This window comes from Heterodontus francisci, chromosome 11 (genome assembly GCF_036365525.1).
Source record: "Heterodontus francisci isolate sHetFra1 chromosome 11, sHetFra1.hap1, whole genome shotgun sequence".
Lineage (NCBI taxonomy): Eukaryota > Metazoa > Chordata > Chondrichthyes > Heterodontiformes > Heterodontidae > Heterodontus > Heterodontus francisci.
Window position 1 is genome coordinate 32,973,867 of NC_090381.1, and position 19,038 is coordinate 32,992,904.

The window sequence follows — 19,038 nt, forward strand, 5'->3', positions numbered from 1 at the left end:
AATAAATTTAAATTGTAGTTTAGTCTGAACTATAAGGTCTTTTTCTGTCTATAAATCCTACCATTACATAACTCACTAAAACAGCTGTTAATCCTGCTGCACATGAACTCATTCACTTTGTACATGAAGCATATAATTTTCAGTTTGTTGGGAGTACGGGCCAGCTATTATGAAAGCTGATTGTTATTGTGAGTGTGAATAAAAGTTTTGGAGGAAGCCCAAATTGCAACACTGGAGACCACCTACAAATATGTCACTCATTAAACCCACTCCAAAAGAACCCTATCCAACCCTGCCAGATATCAATCAGAAGGAGTGACAAGTCTGTTAGCCAGGTCCTCAATGCAACTTCACTTGCTGCACTAAATAGCTCCATTTGTTGAAATGGATTTGGAAACCATGTTAAATCTTTCCCCATTCTAAATCTCAATCTTACTTCCTCGGTGCCAACAGCTCTGCACCAACACATACACAAGAGATCATAAATAATGTACAGTTTACTCCAAGCGTAAGACACCGTACTATTTTATTGTATGAAGTGGAAACAGCACCAAACATTCAGTTATACCACAGTGCAGTTTGCCTCACATCAACCAAGACTGTTTCATACACACCTGTGGCATAATACTGCCAATGTTTCCATTCTTGTAAGGGTGCCCTGTTCCATTTAACGTGTAGTTGTAGTGTTTTTCAGTCAGGCAAACAGTTTGACAGTTAACACAAATGATGCAGTCTTCGGTACAGAACTGATCATCTGTCTAACACCCTTACAAACATTAAAGTCAGTCAAAGTAGTGGCTCAATTGTACTAAATGCTAAAATGCAGCCAGTGTGCAGAACCTGCACTGGACTCAACTACCCCATTATTATTGTAAATATAAAAAATGCTTTTCTAAATAAATTAGTGGTGGGTTTTTCTATATACTACAACATATTTTTATATGCACACTGCTGTTCAGTATATAAGTGTATAAAAACTATTGGGAAATCAGTTCCGAGTCAGAAATCAAAACAGAAAGTGCCAGAGACGCACAGCAGGTCAGTCAAGTCTCTTCCAGATACTGATGTTTCAGCTGGGACCTATCAACACCTTTCACTTATATAGCACCTTTACTGCATAACAATGCCAAGGTGCTTTACAGAAGGACAATCAAATAAAATTTGATGCCGAGCCATATAAAGAGATATTAAGATAGATGAACAAAAGCTGGACCAAAGAGGTAGGTATTAAAGAACGTCTTAATAGAGAAGAGAGAGGCGGAAAGATTTAGGGAGAAAATTCCAGAGCTTGGGGGCTTGGCAGATGAAGGCACAGCTGCCCATCAGAACTACATAAACCTTTGTAAGACCCCGCTATCCTAGCCTGCCCTTTTCCCAGCTCCAACAAAGGGTCCCAACAAAACATTAACCTTCACAGATACAGTTCCAGCATTTTCAAGTTTTCATTTCCGACAATCCAGCTTTTCGTAACTTCCTTTTCATCTTCAGCAAAACCTTGACATCTACCTCAGGGATGTTGCCACTGCAGTCTGCACATCTCGTAGCATGCACAGCATTGGCTCGTAAATTCCCGATGGTCCTTGGAGCTGAAGCCAGTTTCCCAGCTTGCTCACGCACTCCAGTGCCTCGTTGTTGGTGACAGAAACAGCCATAGTTGGCAACCCTCTGATGACCTCACACTCCTGAGCCATGGCCTCTAGACGGGGCCTCTTGGCCGTGACGCAATCGTCCTCGGACTTGAGCTGCAGGCCGGGCGGCTCCTCCAGTTTTGTTGTGAGACAGGGGGCACAGGCATGGGCGGAGCCCGGTTCGCTGCCAGAGAGCCTGGGCCCTGGGCAAGCCACATCCCTCTTCAACCTGGCTCCATGAGGGGGGTCAGCACAGGCTGTCTGCTCCATGTTCCCATAAGCCCGGTATAGCATTTGGATTGCATCTAGCAAGGTCACATTATGGCCAATATCAGCCATTCTGGCTCCAATATCGGCCCTCTCTGGAGTCCGGCCGCCTGTCGCAGAGCCATCATAATCATGCCGCTCGCCTGAGTCCTTTTTAAAAACAATGTTGTTCCGGGTCTTCCACCGCGAAAGCCACCCGTCAGTTGGCTCAAAGTCGTCGTGGCCCAGATCCTCCGCGAACTCCTTGGCTTTTGTCTTTAGCATGGGGCCTGAGACACGGATTCCTTCAGCCACAGCCTGCTGGAACCACAACAGAAGAGCGTCCTCCACTTCGATGTCCTTCCCCTTCCTTTTCCGTTTGCGGTTGGGGTTGGCGTTCTGCCGCCATTCCTCCAAAATCCTCTCTCTGTTCTGGCTGATGCGGCCCACCTGGCTCTTCGAGATACTGAACATCTTAGCCACTGAGGCGTAGGAGGCTTTCGGGCCTTGCAAGGCTGCCACAACCTTCACCTTCTCGGCAAGAGGCAGATCTGTGCGTTTGTGATTCGTGGGCATCATAGGCAACGTTCCAATTCCTCCGAGCAGAATAAATGGTCTGACACAAAAAGAAGCACCGATGAGATTTTGTACAGTACATGGAAACCTGGATAATTATCAAATTAATCAATAAATTAAACAAGAATGGATACCTGGATACATTGCAGGGAACAATGGATATGAGGTAAGCTATCCAACCAGTAAACTAAGACATTGCTTATCCACCAGTCATTTACTGAGCCAGATTCTAGTACACCAGGCTGCATGGGCCACCAGTCACTGACTTGGGTCAGGGTTCAATGGACCAGGGGGTTGCCAATGCCTTCAGTCAATTTGCTTCAGTATGTATCAGAAGCCAAGCTGGCATGTGAAGGATCACAAGGCAGATAATGAGAAACATTAAGAGGAGAGAAGACAAGGTGAAATAGGAAGTCTTGATTAGATGGCACAGAAGTGTTTTAAAGATTGAAGGAGGTTGAGGAGTTTAATGCTTTCTGAGGTCCTGGCGAAGAATGAGTTAGAATAGGAGTGGGAAAGTGAGGATTCAGACTGGAGAAAGAGCACATGAAGCAGCTAATTACAGTCAAATATGAACAAAGGAGCCAAGCTCAAAGGAGATCTGACTATGTAGCATTGATTAGAGACAAGAAAGGAAGGAACAAAAAGACAGGAGGTTGGAAGCTACAGTTGAGAGGAATCACCTGTGAGTTACACAGAATTTACAGCACAGAAACAGGCCATTCGGCCCAACAGGCCAAGCTGTTGTTCATCGCACTCTAGAGGTGACTAGTTTCTTTTATATTGTATTCCATTCAGTAGCGTATGAGAAGTGTTAGAAGAGCTGGGAGCAGGATTCAAGCCTTGATCAGACTTGGGCTTTATGGAATTAAAAGCTGGTAGGTGGAAAAGATGTGTTTTATTTTATGACAGAAGAAAGTGAGCATCACACAGGCAGCATTAGCAACAAAAGAGATGGTGAGGCAAAGATCGAAGACACATTGCGAATTAGGGTAGCACATCAAAAAGAGGGAGAGCTGTTGGGCTCGAGAGAGACACAAAAAGATGTGTCTTTGAAGAATGGCAAGAAATAAAATTTTGAAGTAATTGTCTCATCAAGATGCAGTGATTCAGCCACTGGACTTAGAGGGATAAAGGATACAAAATCTCAGCATTTGTTTTTACCCCCACTGTTACGATTGCTCTTTTAACATGACAGTAGCAAACCAAATACAACTGCATTTGCAGAGATTACCTGGAGCCCTTTTCATTCTCTGTATTCAGCCTGCTTGTGTCCTGTGTTTTCTTATTCATCCACCGTGTGATCAGTTCGTGGTTCTCATCGGCCATTTTCTGCAGCCGCTCTTCGAGGGTGCTGAAGGTGACATGGAGAGTGCTGTATTCGTTCTTCAGCGTGTGATTGGCTCGCTCCAAGTCCTGCAGGTTAGTCCGCAGCTCCCGACATTCGACCTCCAGCTTTTTAATTCGCTTGTGGTATTCCACCATTCTGAAACCCACCAAGATACAAAGTGCAGGTTTACTTGAATAGTTTGCAGCAATTATACACATCCAGTAGATGGATGTGGATCATGATTATATTCCCTGTGCCAATTAATGGACCTGCCAGGCTTGCCTCAATGGATCGAGTATAACTCTGTACATGGCTTTATTTGGTCAGATTACAGCAGAGGCATGGCCAATACTAACAGTAACTCTCGTTACTCTCTATTCACCGGACAAAATGGAGTGAAAGATGCAATCTATTGAGCCAGTGCAGTATCTACATTATAAAAATGGTACACCCATCATTCACGTTCTGTTACACTCAAGTGTCACAATGAATTTTCTGCGCCATAATCCAAATAAAAGTATAAAGACAATAACTCTCTAGGAACATAAATTACTGCAGCCAGAATATCTGTAGTCTCTTATGTGGCACCTGTATGAACTCACCCAGAGTTTTACTTAATTGCACCAACCTCAAAATTGTCCTCTGTATGAACTCAGTATTTAATTAGCAGCAATTTGACTGTAAGGCCGTAAGACCGATATTTTCAAAGTCTAAAATTCCACTATTTAAAAAAATGCATCATCTGACTTACTGAACAGCTGTATGGGAGATTTCAAACACTCCTCTATCATATTTAATCACAAAATTATTCTAATCCAGGCAAACTTATTCCACTATTTATTGGGCCATTCATCTCCAAACCCTTGCAAGCTGCCACAGACCACAGACAAGCAAGTTAAAACAAATGTAAAAACAAATAAACAGTGCCAAGCAAGGTGTAAATGTAGATAAAGCTTAGCTTTTTAAAATAATGATTCTTACCGTTAGGATAACTTATACTTTCTCACCTCCTGTATCTTCTTCTTGGTGCAAAGCAATCTTAACATGCTACACCTTTCAGCTCACTTTCTCCCAACTATGTACTGGTTCCACAATGGCTCCACCTGCCAATCCAGCAAGCTTTGAGTTCTTACCTGCACTTTGTCCTGTATCTCACTTCATCTCAAGAATGCAGAAGAACTATACCTTCTTGCCAAAAAGGAGGGACACCTAAATCTACAGAGGCAGACTGAATTAACCGTTTGGTGAGGCAGGGCTTAGTATGACTCATTAAGGTGTCTTATTTCAATGTGAAAATACAGAGCATTCATTATGATTAGATTCACTTATTTCAATCAATACAACTTGTCTTAACATAATGATATAAAATGCTGTCATCTCACTTGACTTAAATCTAATTTTCTAGCTCATCCCCTGTATTCCATCCTTCTCGCAGCCTGTAATGCCCAATTGACCTGCCTCCCCACCTCTTCATTTCCAAAATCCAGTCTGCCAATGTAGGTCTGCTGTATATCAGAAATAAATCAAAAACTTTCCAATCTAATGTGTGTGTGGCATTCATCAAATACTGAAACAAGCTAACAAATTCATTATTCTTTGCAATCTATGAGGGAACATCATCAAAGATAGCTCATAGGCATTGTATCTGCCTGCTGTCTCAAACCTCCTTTTCTTTTAATTACAGTATACACTACACATTTCAAGCGAAGAGGTGGCATAGCATATATTCACTAGGATGCTGCCTTATTTGAGGAAATATTAATGCAAAGAAAGATTAGGGCTGTTTTTGTTAGAAGCCAGGAGATTAAGGGATTGTTTGAAATTTTTTTTAATGTTGTTTGATGTTTAAAATGATGAAGGGAAAGACAGAGTAGACATAAATAGACCATTTCCAGTGATTGAGGGGTTTAGAATGAGGGGTCATAGATATCAGATTAAATGCAAGAGATTTGGACTAGAGTCAGGAACACCTTTTTTAAAAAAAGAGGGTTGCGGTACTGCGGAATGCACTATTGCAGTTTAGTGATTTTTCTTTTGCAACTCAAATTCAGCTTTATAAAGGTGAATGATACCATTGGACAAGGTCAAACTACAAAAGGACAACCAGCCAGCCAATCAGCTGCCAGACACTGTGCAGCAACAATGAGCAACCCATCAAAGTTCTCAGATTTTTCTTTCCCCTTATTCTTTAATTCCTTTGAAGAAAACAATGGGATACTCTGAACTAAATTGTAATATTATTCCTGGTGTCAACAAAATACTCTGGTCCCTGCGATGCCAACCAATCACGGAAGGCTTCAAGCATAATGGTGTCCACCGGATGCTCTTTCTTCAGAGCCACCTGGGCACTAATAAGGCCACGGAAGAGAAGCAGGCAGCCAGAGCCCTTGCACCATGTCTGTTCTGGACCAATGGTGGCTACCTTAGTCAGGCCCAGGAGTAGACCTACAAGAAGAATCTCTGACTTAACCTCCCCATTCTCACTAAGTGGCCAAAAATCAGCAGTGTTGCACTGAAGTTGGAGCCAGTATTTGAGGAGCACCCCTCTTAAATAATCGAATGGGGACGGAAACTTCTCACACTCAATATTATATATGAAACACGGACTCAGGCTGCAAAAGTTAGAAGTGGCTGGAGTCTGTGTAACAAACAACCTAGTTGACAGATGCACTTGGCCCAGGGCCACCAATAGTGCACGAGAGGACTCCCGCACAGGGAGTACTCCTTTGGAGAGTCCCACCTCAGCTGGACAGCAAGATGGCACATTCAGATGGGAGATGTGGGCGAGGAAGAGGGTAGTGTGCAGGAACAGCCCAAGCAAGAAATCCCTCGTTGCCGAGTGAAATGGTTCAGAGGGAATTTCCGATAGATGACTCAAGTTGAGGTGGAGGTTCCCAAGGGAGGTTTCAAGGCCTCACACCAATGAGAAATTTCACACAAACTGAAGAAAGATCAGGTGAGTTCACTCCACACACTTGAGTCTCCTTGACACACCTGGTGGATTAAGGGACAAGCCTCTGGATGCCTTTGACCGTGGGCTGCACGAAGCAGCAGGACATCTGGGCTGTCAATGTCTCTGCCGAGATCCATTACATGCCTGATTCTGGCTACCGTTGTAGCCAGGACTCTACTCTCTGCCAGCCACGTGGAGGTGTTTGGTTCCAGAGCAGCAGCTCCATTAGATGTACTGTACCCCAGTGACAGACTTGTACCCAGATCAGAGTTAGTGACTGAAGCAGAGACCATTTCAACATTTAAGGATAAGTTAGACATGTGGTTAAACATTGGAAGTAAAAGCATCTAGGAATAAAAGAACATGGAACAGGACAGGCACATGGGATTAGGATTACTGTTTATGTGGGCCCCATAAGGACCTGTTGAGCTGAGTGGCCCACTTGTGTCATGTAATTCAATGCAAAAATGGGCCTAAATCCAGGCAGATGGGCATCTTCACCATCCTCTCTTCACTCTAAAAGGAATCAGAGTCTGAATCCCCCACTAACTTACTTTGCCTCGTTGGTTAGGATCTCTCGGTCCTTTTGCTGTAGTCTGCTATTGAGCTCGATCATGCTTTGTGCTAGCTGAGCAAGTTAGAAAGGAAGAAAAATATTGTCACAAAACAACACAAAATACAAAAGCCAAGGCTTCTACTGCATACAAACTTTAAATCATTTAAATAAATCCAACCATTCAAACTTAACTCCATCAGATACATCTGACTGATGTATAATGAAGCAACAAAACAAGGAGGGGTCTCCACCTGAATAGTGAATGTTTGACTCTAACACCATCAAGATTGCGGAGAGTTATAAGGCAAAAAGGGAAAGACGATTTCCGCTGGCCAGCAACACAATAACAAGGAGGAACAAATTTAATATCATAAAATTCATTGCGGTAATGATCTGGTTGGAATGCAAAATTTGGGCCACAACCCATTGTTGAAGCAGTCCATTCTTTTAAAGTGGAATTAAATAGTTGCTTGAAAAAGAGGACTATTAAAGGATATAGGCAGCAATCAAGGGAGTGGGATAAGAATGGCTCAAGTGGAGAACAAAAAAAAAGCACAGACTTGATTGGCCAAATGAGCTGTGCTGTAACTTTATGATTCTATGAAGGCCCATTTCTGTGCCCTAACTTTCTGTGGCAAGGAAATAAAGTGTACAGCACAGGCCTCCCACCGTCACTCTCTATTTAAAGGCACTCTTGTGTTGCTGGCTTAAGGCAGCTGCCACCATAAATAAATGTCACAATCACCATTCTGTCTTTTGCACTGTGTGAGGGTTTGGGGAGTGCGGGGGTGGGGCGGGGGTGGGGGGGGGGGGGGGTTCCTATTTGGCCCATTGGAAGACCAATATAGGAAGGAGGTCTGCACTGGCTTGAAACCCCCATATAGTCTCCTGCTTTATACTGATGATACACTTTCAGTATGGTGGGAAATGGCCATTTCATTTTATTAGTATAATGTCATCAGCAGCCTCTGGGTAACTGATGGAATGCTGACTATTCAGTTCCAGGTAAAGATTCCACATTCCGGTCAGTTGATTTCTCATACACTGTACTAACAAGTCACAGATACATTTCACCATTGCTGTAATTTTGGCTCTGGCATGGAATTCCTAATCGGAAACTAAAAATCAATGAGCTGAAATGAAATGTGACAGTAACTGCTCTGCTACACCCGGAATCATTGAAGCATAGAATCTTATAGCACAGGAGACCACCATTTGGCCCATTGAGCCTGTGCTGGCTCTTTGAAAGAGCTAACCAATTGGTCCCATTCCCCCACTCTTTCCCATAGCCCTGAAATTTTTTCATGTATTCTCCAACTCCATTTTGAAAGTTACCATTGAATCTGCTTCCTCTATCCTTTCAGGCAGTGCATTCCAGATCATTATAACTCAGTCATTATGGCACAGGAGGCAGCTATTTGGCCCATCGAGTCCATGCTGGCCTGCAAGTTTATTTCTCTCAAGTGCCCATCCAATTTCCTTTTGAAATTATGATGTCTCTGCTTCTACCACCCTCATAGGCAGCGAGTTCCAGGTCATTACCACACGCTGCATAAACAACTTCTTCCTCACATCCCTCTTGTATCTCTTCCCTAAAGCCTTAAATCTGTGTCCCCTAATCCTTGTACCTCCAGCTAGTGGGAACAGTTTGTCTACCTGATCTAAACCTGTCGTAGCCTGTACCCCTCTATCACATCTCCCCTCAAACTTCTTTGCTCCAAGAACAATCCCAGCTTCTCCAACCTAACCTTGTAGCTAAAATCCCTCATCCTTGGAAGCATTCTTCTCTGCCCCATCTCAAGGTCTTTCATATCCTTCCTAAAGTGTTGCGACATCATAGAAATTTTCATCTCTCCTCTGGTTCTTTTGCCAATTATGTTAAATCTGTATCCTCTGATTACTAACCCTCCTGCCAGTGGAAACAGTTTCTCTTTATTTACTCCATCAAAATCCTTCAAAATGTTAACCCCTTTATTAAATCTCCCCTTAACCATCTCAGCTCTAAGGATTACAATTCCAGCTACTCCAGTTTCACTGCTGAAATCCCTCATCCCTGGTAGCGTTCTAGTAATTCTCTTCAACCTCTATAAGGCCTTGAAATCCTTCCTAAATTGCATTGTCCAGAATTGGACAATGCTTCATCTGAGGCCAAACCAGTGATTTATGAAGATTTAGCATAACTTCCATCCATTTTCCTTTTTTTGACTCCCAATTTTCTCCCTCCTCTCCTAAAAACACCAATTCATACTGGGGTACATTCTATGGGTACAGCTACCTAACACCCCCACCCCTCTCCCCCAGTACCATGTCCAATAAACAAAGACAAGGAACTCTGTGCAGGACATCATCCTCGCCCCTTCCACCATGAGCATCGTTGGGAGACCTGGCTTCAGCTCATGAGTGTCCTGATTTTGTGTCTCAGCTTCATCATACACCAAATAAACATTTCTGATGCAAAAGCTCATTGTAAATGGGTATCTGTGTATTGGTGCCAATTTGGATGCAGAAGAACTGTGAGTCATAGACGGAGACGATTCCTGACACAGGCACAGCAAGGGATCAGTGGAGGCACTGCAATTAGCCTCAATGCCTCTGGATAAGGGAGGGACAAGTAGTGTGTGAAGATCAATCAAGGTTCCAGCACCTGATTATCCAGTGAGATGTTCCTTGGAAGCACATGTTGGCACCAGGTGAGGGCACGACTGGTCTCTGATGCCTTCCCACATCCATAATGTAATAACCTTTCAATACCCACTCTACAATTACACATGCAGATTGGCCAATTGGGGAGACACTAAAGGGCAGCTCGTGCCCATGCAGCTGCACCTCTACACCAGTCTGAAGAGGAGGGGCAAATATTTCCCACTGATAAGTGACTGACAAATTACAGAATATACTAGGAGGGCTTCAAGGGAGGTGGAGAGTAACAATAAAACCCACGAGAATTGGGAGCCAAACTCTGAACAGCTTGGGTCACTGATACAATCCCTCCAATCTTCTGAAAAAAAGAAAATTAGCTATTCAATTTCGTCATGCAGCAAAACAGCACAGCAGGGTGCCACTGGCAGGGGAGCTTCTCCATTTGGTGCTGATACCTACATCTCCGCGATCTTTGTGAAGCTCCGTCAATTTATCCTGTTGCCGGATCCAGGTCTGGGTGCCTTGCTGCAGCATTTCATTCTGTGTTCCATCCAGGGCTGGGCTAATGCATGGTGGAGAAGAAAATACAAACATAAGCCTTCAGGCTTTTGTCGGCCAAGAATGGATTTCAGATGCACCGTGCTTACAAACTAGGCAAATTAAGACTTAATACAACATTGGTGCAATGAAACCCATTTAAAGGTATCACTAGTTAAAGGGGGTGAATAAGAAAGCCCAAGATCTGTAATTTATTTTTTTCTATAAGGGAATCAATGAAACTTATTACAATTACTATATGACAACAACAACTTATAGTGCCTATAACGTAGTAAAACAGCCCAACCCGCTTCATAGGAGTGTAAGCCAACAAAATCTGACACCGAGCCACGTAAAGACATATTAGGTCAGGGTGATCAAAAGCTTGGTCAAAGAGGTAAGTTTTAAGGAGTGTTTATGGAGGGAATACCCTGTATCATCTCCTGCTTACTCTACTGTCACTCACCTCATTCTTAACCCTCCATTCACTTCCCTCACTGGATTCCCTCCCAAGGGCAGGTATGCTTTTTATCCTCTTCTCTGTCCTTTGTCTCCTAGCTATGAGAAAATAGAATGTCTATCTCACAGGTGAGATTAACATTAAATTAATCTTTTCTAACTGTCAATAAAACACAGGTGACGCAAAAGGTTGGCTTCAAAAATTACTGCTTTTGAAAATTTAAAGAAAAATTGTCTGAAGAAAGTCATATTCTTGCTCCCCCTCAATTCCCTCCCTCTCTCTGAAGATCACAAAAGACAAAAGAAAAGCTACAAGACAGAAGTAATCAGAACACTCCTCACCCACTCCTCCACATCCACACAGACAAGCAGACTTTTTTTTTTAAACTGTTGAAATCTTCACAATTTTAGAAATCTCGAGTAGAAGCTGAAGGAAAACTATTCCTCAGTTAAGCTGACTAGCACTAATGCATCCTGGGAAATCAGGGATGCTGCACGTGCTCAGACATCATTAAAAATGGCAGCTTTAAGTCAGTGATATATTTGTAAATCTAGACTTTTGTGGACATGTCATGTTGTTGGCTCCTTGTACCTGAGCTTATTCACCCTTTATTGTGTAACTAATGAATTTAATTTAATTGGCAAAAGATCTAGAAGGGAGATGAGTATTTTTTCTCACTCAAGTAGTTGTCAGGATCTGAACACTTTGCCTGACAAGACAATGGAAGCTGATTCCATAAATAATTTTAAAATGGCATTGGGCAGGTACTCGAGGATGGGGAACCTGCAGGGTTACGGACAAAAATCGGAACGTGGGATTAAGTACGACTGCTCTTTCAAACAGCCAGCATAGGCACAACAGGCCGAATGGCCTCCTTCTGTGCTATAAGCTCTATGATTCTATTTCTATGAATTCCAGGACTTAGAGCCTCTGGAGCAAAAGGCACAGACACCAATGACAGCACCAATGTTATTTAAATAGTAACTGTCACATGAGAGTAATGTTGAGGTGTATGAGAATGATGTGGTGCGCACGTGCACACAAAGAGTGAACACATGCATGAAAGAGAACACAAGAGGAAGATACACACAAATAATGGTACACTGGAAACAGATAGAACAGGAGCACAAGAGGAAAAGGCTTGAGAGAGGAGAACACACACATGAAAGAGTGAGAGAGTAGAAGAGAGTGCCAAAGACAGAGAGAACACCACCAGAGGAGAGTTTGTGTACAAGTAGAAGTGGGAGGGTAGGAGTGAGTGAGGACACCAGAGATATTTCTATTTTGCCAGTATCTACTCGGACTTCTCCCATCCTGTTTCTCTCAGACCATGTAAATCTGCTGGTGGTGATCCCATTTCCAGTTGTTAACCAATGGAGCTGGGAAATGGTAACCAATGCTCCTTTCTTATGGTCAAAGCAACATGACTGAGATCAGAAACTTGTGGGGGCATCTGCTCACAGAACAGTGAAACTTTTCAAAACATTTCATTTTGCTGTTCATGAGGTACCTTGAGGCACCCTGATTTCATGAAAGGTTGTGTTAAAAGTACAAATTCTTCCCGTCTCCCCTCCATACGTCACCCAAGCAACAACCTTCAAGCCTGCTCCTACACAGTAAATGTCAGCAGATAATTCTGTCCTGGAGGACATCACAGCCGAGCCTGATCCCACCTGATAGTTATATGAATGCACACATTGAAGCAGCAGCAGGAACTATGGCTAATTTTTCCCAACTCTAACCTAGAGGCATCGAGACTAACAGTAGTGTCTCTGACTGCTACTCCTGCAGGGCTCAGCAAAGGGGCCAGCTGAGTCCATATAGCTAAACACTACTAAGCAGTGCCTCTACCCACTGAATCACCTTTTGTCACATAGTCAAGTAGCAACCAAGTAACAACTTGGATTTATATAGCACCTTTAATCTAGTAAAATGTCCAAAGGTGCTTGGGCTAGGTGGAAAAGTAAGCTGTGAGGAGAATGCAAAGGGATATAGACAGGTTAAGTGAGTAGGCAAGAAGATGACAGATGGAATATAATAAATGTGAAGTTATCCACTTTGGCAGGAAAAATAGAAAAGAATATTTTTAAATGGTGAGAGACTGTGAAATGTTGGTATTCAGAGGCACCGGGGCAACCTTGTACACGAATCACAGAAAGTTAACATGCAGGTACAGCAAGCAATAAGGAAAGCAAATGGTATGTTAGCCTTTTATATAAAGGGACTGGTGTATAAGAGTAAATCAGTAAAGGCCTTACATAGGGCACTGGTGAGACCACACCTGGAGTACTGTGTCCAGTTTCAGTCTCCTTGCCTAAGGAAGGTCATATCTGCTCTAGAGGTAGTGCAACGTAGGGTCACTAGACTGATTCCTGGGATGAGGGGATCGTCCCATGAGGAGAGATTGAGTTGATTTGGCGTATATTCCCTTGAGTTTAGAAGAATGAGAGGTAATGTCATTGAGACATATTAAATTCTTAAGGGACTTCACAGGGTAAATCCTGGTTTCCCCTGGTTGGAGAGTCTAGAACCAGGGGGTCAGCCTTTTAGGACTGACATGAGGAGAAATTTCTTCACTCAAAGGGTTGTGAATATTTGGAATTCTCTTCAGCCCAGAGACCTGTGGATCCTCAGTCATTGAGTATATTCATGACAGTGAACAAGATTTTTCTATACTGAGGGAATTAAAGAATATGGGGACTGTGCAGGAAGGTGTTGTTGAAGTAGATCAGCCACAATCTTACTGAATGGTGAAGTAGGCTCGAAGGGTCAAATGGCCTACTCTAGCTTATATTTGTTACATTTTTATTTTCACAGGACCATAATCAAACAAAAACAGACACCAAGGCAAAGAAGGAGATATTAGGTAATTTGACCAAAATCTTGTTCACAGAGGTAGTTTTTAAGGAGGGTCTCAGAGGAGGAGACAAAGGTGGAGAGGCAGAGATTTAGGGATGGAATTCCAGAGCTTAGGGCCTAGACAGCTGAAGGTACAGCCACCAATGATGGGGCAGAAGAAAGCGGGGATTTGCAAGAGGCCAGAATTGGAAGGCGGCAGAATTCTTGGAGGGTTGCAGGTAGTCACAGACACAGGGAGGGTAAAGGTCACAGAGGAATTTGAACACAAGGATAAGAATTTTAAAATTCAGTCAGGAACAAATTACTATTAAAGCTGCCAAGTCTAAAATACAAGGGGAAAAACTCCCATTTACATAAAACTTCAGGTGTGTGCACCCTACCAGAGCTGTGTCAGTCTCGTAAGTGGGAATTCATGGAACACTGATTTAAACTTTAGATTTGTACCACTCCACTCCACCCCACCCCAAGGCTCCATGGTACAAACCCATGCAGCCCATGAAAGCTAAAGCTTGGGACACTCCTGCCATACCTGATAGTCTGTAGTTCACACTTTTCACCCTGAGGTCTCTCAGTCAGAGCTGCCTGCAGGTCTGATTTGTCCAGGAGCTTATTGTCTGCAGTAAACAAAAAAAGCAAATAAACTTGCATAAATATAATTCTCACTGCTGTTAAGAGTGTTTTAATAGCTTGTCCCCCAGCTGGCTTACGAGGTCAGATCAATGCCCCAACTGAAATTAAACTAGACAGATCAAAAGGGCCCAGATTTGATCTTTGTTTTGGGCAGAACTCACAGCACAGACCCCACCACAGTTGCACAGGCTTACCTATCCCCTCAAATCAGCACAATTTCAACTCTGTATAATTATCAAAATTAGAGCAGCTCTCCCAAAGGGATACAGCCACTGCCAATAACACTAGCCACACAGGACATGAGATGTCAGGTTCAATTGGCAGTCTGTACTTAGTTATCAGACCCATATGTGGCTCAGTAATGAGGGTGCTACAATTGTCCTCAATGCCTCTAGACTGCTGGGGGAAATGAGTGGAAGAAAATTGAGCCCGTCTCCCACTCCCTACTGCAGTAACCCTACCGCAAAGTGTTGGGAAAGAGCAGGATCGGACTCAGCTGTAATAAAAACAAAAAATGCTGGAAACACTCAGCAGGTCTGCCAGCATCTGTGAAGAGAGTTAACATTTCAGGTCTGTGACCTTTCTGTTTTATTTCAGATTTTCAGCATCTGCAGTATTTTGTTTTTTTATTATTGTCAGACTCAGCTGTAATGCTCCCTAGGGTTGAATAGGCTGTCAACACTCACACAACAGGTAGGATCAACAATAAAGAATGGCTGCTTGGGCAAGGTGCAGGAGCACTGTTGGGGCCGTAAAATCACACCCCCATCGCCCCCCCCCAACCATCAAGAGGCAGATCAGTATCTTCAAGAGAAAGAAGATGGGAACGGGTGGTGACGGGGGTGGGGGTAGTGTGGGGTGTTGGTAGTGTGGGGTGTTGGTTGGAGAATTGCAGTTCAGGTCCTATAGCCCATTCCATCCTCTCAGGGCTGTCATTGTGGATGGGTGTCACATTCATATTTCCAAGCTCACATTCCCAGCGGGGATCTTTACCCTGGCCATGTGCATCAGGAAATCAGGGGCATCCTGTGAACAGGTACAGTAGCCCATTGGTGATAATAATGGATTAGCAGCCATGAAGTGCTGAGTACAAATACAACCATGGCATGTTGTGCTATCCTTTCAACAGATCCTGATAACTGGTAGTTTGCACTTTACAACAATGACAACGAGAGCTGCTTAATGATCAGAAAACCCAACTGACTCACTAATGTGGTTCAGGGAAGGGAGCCCACTGCCCCTACTTGGCCTGGTCTACACCTGACCCTACTCTACATGGTTGGCTCATAATATAAAATCATTCTATGTTCAAGAATATGGCCAGTAAGTGTGATCTTTCCAAAGCAGTTTACCCCAACATCATCCACCTGCTATTTAATTGACTTTTATCTGTGAGGATGCAGTTATAAAAAGTAGACTGAAAATTCAGACCACATAAATGTAAATTTTGTGTACATAAGAAAGCAACTCATATCTTCTCTTCTTGACATCTGGGAAACCTTGAGAGAGTGCAAATTTCACATCAAAAGCATCATAATTTTAAAATCCCATCTCCACATCACAACAAACAACAACTGGAAAGGCCAGGTTGCAAACATAGGAAACCTGGATAGTCAGGTGATCAAAAACACTGCTCAGTTGCAGCAGTCCAGCTACATGTTGAGGATGCAAAACTACCAAAGGAAAGATGAGCAAGAACAGCTGGAAGGTCAGTGTGGTGCACAAGGTTGCTCTGACTCCTGTGAGGATGGCAGCAGCTGGGTCCCCAAAGGCTCTATGACGAACACCGTGGACAGAGCCATCACGTTAAGGGAGGTGGGAAAGGGACCACCGACCTCACCTTCCATGTGCAAAGACCTGGAAATTACAGGACTCCCCCAACAGCCCCAGCCAGGGCCCATTTGCTGGGAGGAGGGGGTGGATCTGAATCCCAGAACCATGCAAAAATCCCACCCCCTCCCCCAGACAGAGATGAGAGTTTCAGCAGATGAGCCAGTGCAGGGGTGCAGTCGAGCGATGTTACAGAGGTGGAAGTGAGCTGTCTTGGTGATGGAGAAGAGATGGGGTCAGAAGTTCAGCTCAGGGTTGTGACGTGCCCGGCCTGGCCCAGAGATACAAACTCCCTCTCAAACAGCCCAAAGGGTATCGCCGAGTCTCCCCGGGCCCCGAGGCGATGGCGAGAGGAGAGTGACAACCAGCCTATCGGCCCCGGTACCTACAACTCCCCAGCAACGCTCCCAATGCCTGGCGCTCTAGCCGCTCCCTCAGCCGTTGCTGCTCTGCCATCTTCCCCGGGGTCCTTCCGCACTCGCGGCGCCGCGCCACGAACAGTCCGCCTGCGGACAACAGGAGCGGAATGGTTGAAAAATGAAGGACATGGGCCTGATAATTAGATTTTGGGCCTCAGGAATTCATTTGCTCTGAATCGCCGCCACATAGTAAAATACAGGGACTTCAAGCAGGCAGCTGGCTGGACGCCTATATTATGCCCCTGCCGCCATCTTTAATAAAGGCAGGAAACCGTCCCTCTAGGACCCGGAAGCACGTGTTAGTTATCTGTCTGCTCTCAGGTTTAAATTTGCATTAATCTGAGCTTTTCATGTCACTTCGAGCACACCAAATATTGGTGCAGTAGATGGCAGCATTACATTTACTGCTGTCTCTTATCTATTAGCGTATGCCTGCAGTGTAAGTGCTGTTAGCTCAGCAGTATTATTCTCCTAATTCTATGTTCAACTAGTACCCTCATCAAGCTAATGTAAAAGCAAAATACTGCAGATGCTGGAACTCTGAAATAAAAATAGAAAGTGCTGGAAATACTCAGAAGGTCGGGCAGTATATGTGGAGAGAAGCAGAGTTAATGTTTCAGGTCAGTGACCTTTCATCGGAACTGGCAAAGGTTAGAAAAGAATTGGTTTTTAAGCAAGTGAAGGCGGGGTGGGGGTTTGGTGGGGAAGAGAACAAAGGGGAAGGTGTGTGATAGGGCAGAGGGCAGGAAAGATTAAATAACAGCTGTCCTGGGACAAAGGCAAAGAGTGTGTTAATGCTTGTGGTGAAAGACAAGGAGAGAGAGTGCTGATGGCAGAATAATGACCAGCTCTGAAAAACAGGCACATGGTTATAAAATAAAATAAAAAATATAAAAAGGCCAGTCATGCTCTGAAATTATTGAACTCAATGTTCAATCCACAAGGCTGTAGAGTGCCTAATCAAAAGATGAGATGTTGCTCCTCGAGCTTGCGTTGATGTTTACTGGAACACTGCAGCAGGCAAAGAACAGAAATGTGGGCATGAGAGCAGAGGAGGGTGTTGAAATGGCAAGCACCCAGAAGCTCGGGGTCATGCTTTCGGACTGAGCGGAGGTGTTCTGCAAAGCGGTCACCCCAATGTAGAGGCGACTGCATTGTGAGCAGTGAATACAGTATACTAAATTGAAGAAAGTGCAAGTAAATAGCTGCGTCACCTGGAAGGAGTTTTTGGGGCCTTGGATGGTGAGGAGAGAGGAGGTAAAAGGGCAGGTATTACACCTCCTGCGACTGCATGATGTCATGAAGACCCCACCTGCCAAGAATGAGGCATATTAATTTCGGCATATGAACATTCATTTTAAACAGTTGCTGGAATGAAGAAATGACATGTTTAAAGAGATCTGCAGTGGCTGGAAAATATTTGCATACTAAGAGATAGTGTCAGGAGACAATAAACCAAATAGATTTTGATCCCCAGACATTGAATGTGTAAGAAAGCCAGCATTCCAGGGTGTCTGCTAAGATGGAGAATCCACAAACGCAGGAGTTTGTTAAAACAGCTAGTCACATGACTAACCTGCTGACCCAGGTTTTTGAACTGCTCACAGAACAGTTTGGGTCAGATTGCAACTGAACTTGGAAGAAGAGAGCCTCTCTCCTGGCCAGCTCTCTCTCTCTCTCTCTGTCTCTCTCACGAATCTCCGGATCCACTGAAGTCACTTAAACCTCAAGAAAGAGAAGACTCCTACATCAAAACAAGTTTTAAAGCGTGCACTGGGCCCCGACGAATTGACAAGGCTTACCGGCAATCAAAGACTCTACATTGAACTCAAAGGACCGTAAATAAATCCCAGCTATTGCCTTGAACTTTTCCCCTTTATTCTTTCTACTTTTCTGTCTCTATCTGCGTATATATTTATCGGGTATGTATGCTAGCTTGGTCGCGTCGCCTTTTTGGAGTCGTTAACTGAATTAGAGTTTAAGGTTAATAAGCTTCCACCTTTCTTGTTTAAATCTAAGAAAACCTGTCTGGTTGATTTCTTTGCCTGACAATTGGAGAGCAGTGAACAAGGATTCACTGAGGGGGAGCTAAAAACACGGTGTTTAAAAAAATGAAACCCTGTTAAACCATTATCATGGTCCTGTAGTTTTTTTTTCCGGGAATATACGGTTTGCCTTTAAGGCTTGCCAAGGATCATATTGCTTTAAGAACCGGCAAGCCTCAGGAGTTATAGGTGCATTCTCGTTATCATAGATACAGCCACTGGGAGTGAGTAGCAAGCAATATATTTGTTGCAATTCAGTTTTGAACTGGCTTTTAGTTGAAGACAGTTTGTTCCAGCACACAGACACAGAGCACAAACACACAGCTGTG

The 19,038-nt window shown here is 43.8% G+C and overlaps 1 protein-coding gene across 2 annotated transcripts; it reads right to left on the reverse strand.

Moving 5' to 3' along the window:
- Nucleotides 1-509: 509 nt before the first annotated feature.
- Nucleotides 510-16,739, reverse strand: LOC137375185 (uncharacterized). 2 transcript variants are annotated; one of them, XM_068041956.1, is made up of 7 exons: nucleotides 16,631-16,719; nucleotides 14,315-14,399; nucleotides 10,933-11,043; nucleotides 10,389-10,491; nucleotides 7,288-7,361; nucleotides 3,685-3,936; nucleotides 510-2,490 (listed from the first exon to the last, which is right to left on the reverse strand). In XM_068041956.1, exons 3-7 carry the CDS (start codon nucleotides 10,935-10,937, stop codon nucleotides 1,503-1,505), a joined length of 1,422 nt encoding a protein of 473 aa, XP_067898057.1. In that variant the 5' UTR covers nucleotides 10,938-11,043; nucleotides 14,315-14,399; nucleotides 16,631-16,719; the 3' UTR covers nucleotides 510-1,502. The 2 variants fall into 2 exon arrangements, with proteins under 2 accessions (XP_067898057.1, XP_067898056.1); XM_068041955.1 differs by lacking the exon at nucleotides 10,933-11,043 and having other exon boundaries at nucleotides 16,635-16,739.
- Nucleotides 16,740-19,038: the final 2,299 nt, after the last annotated feature.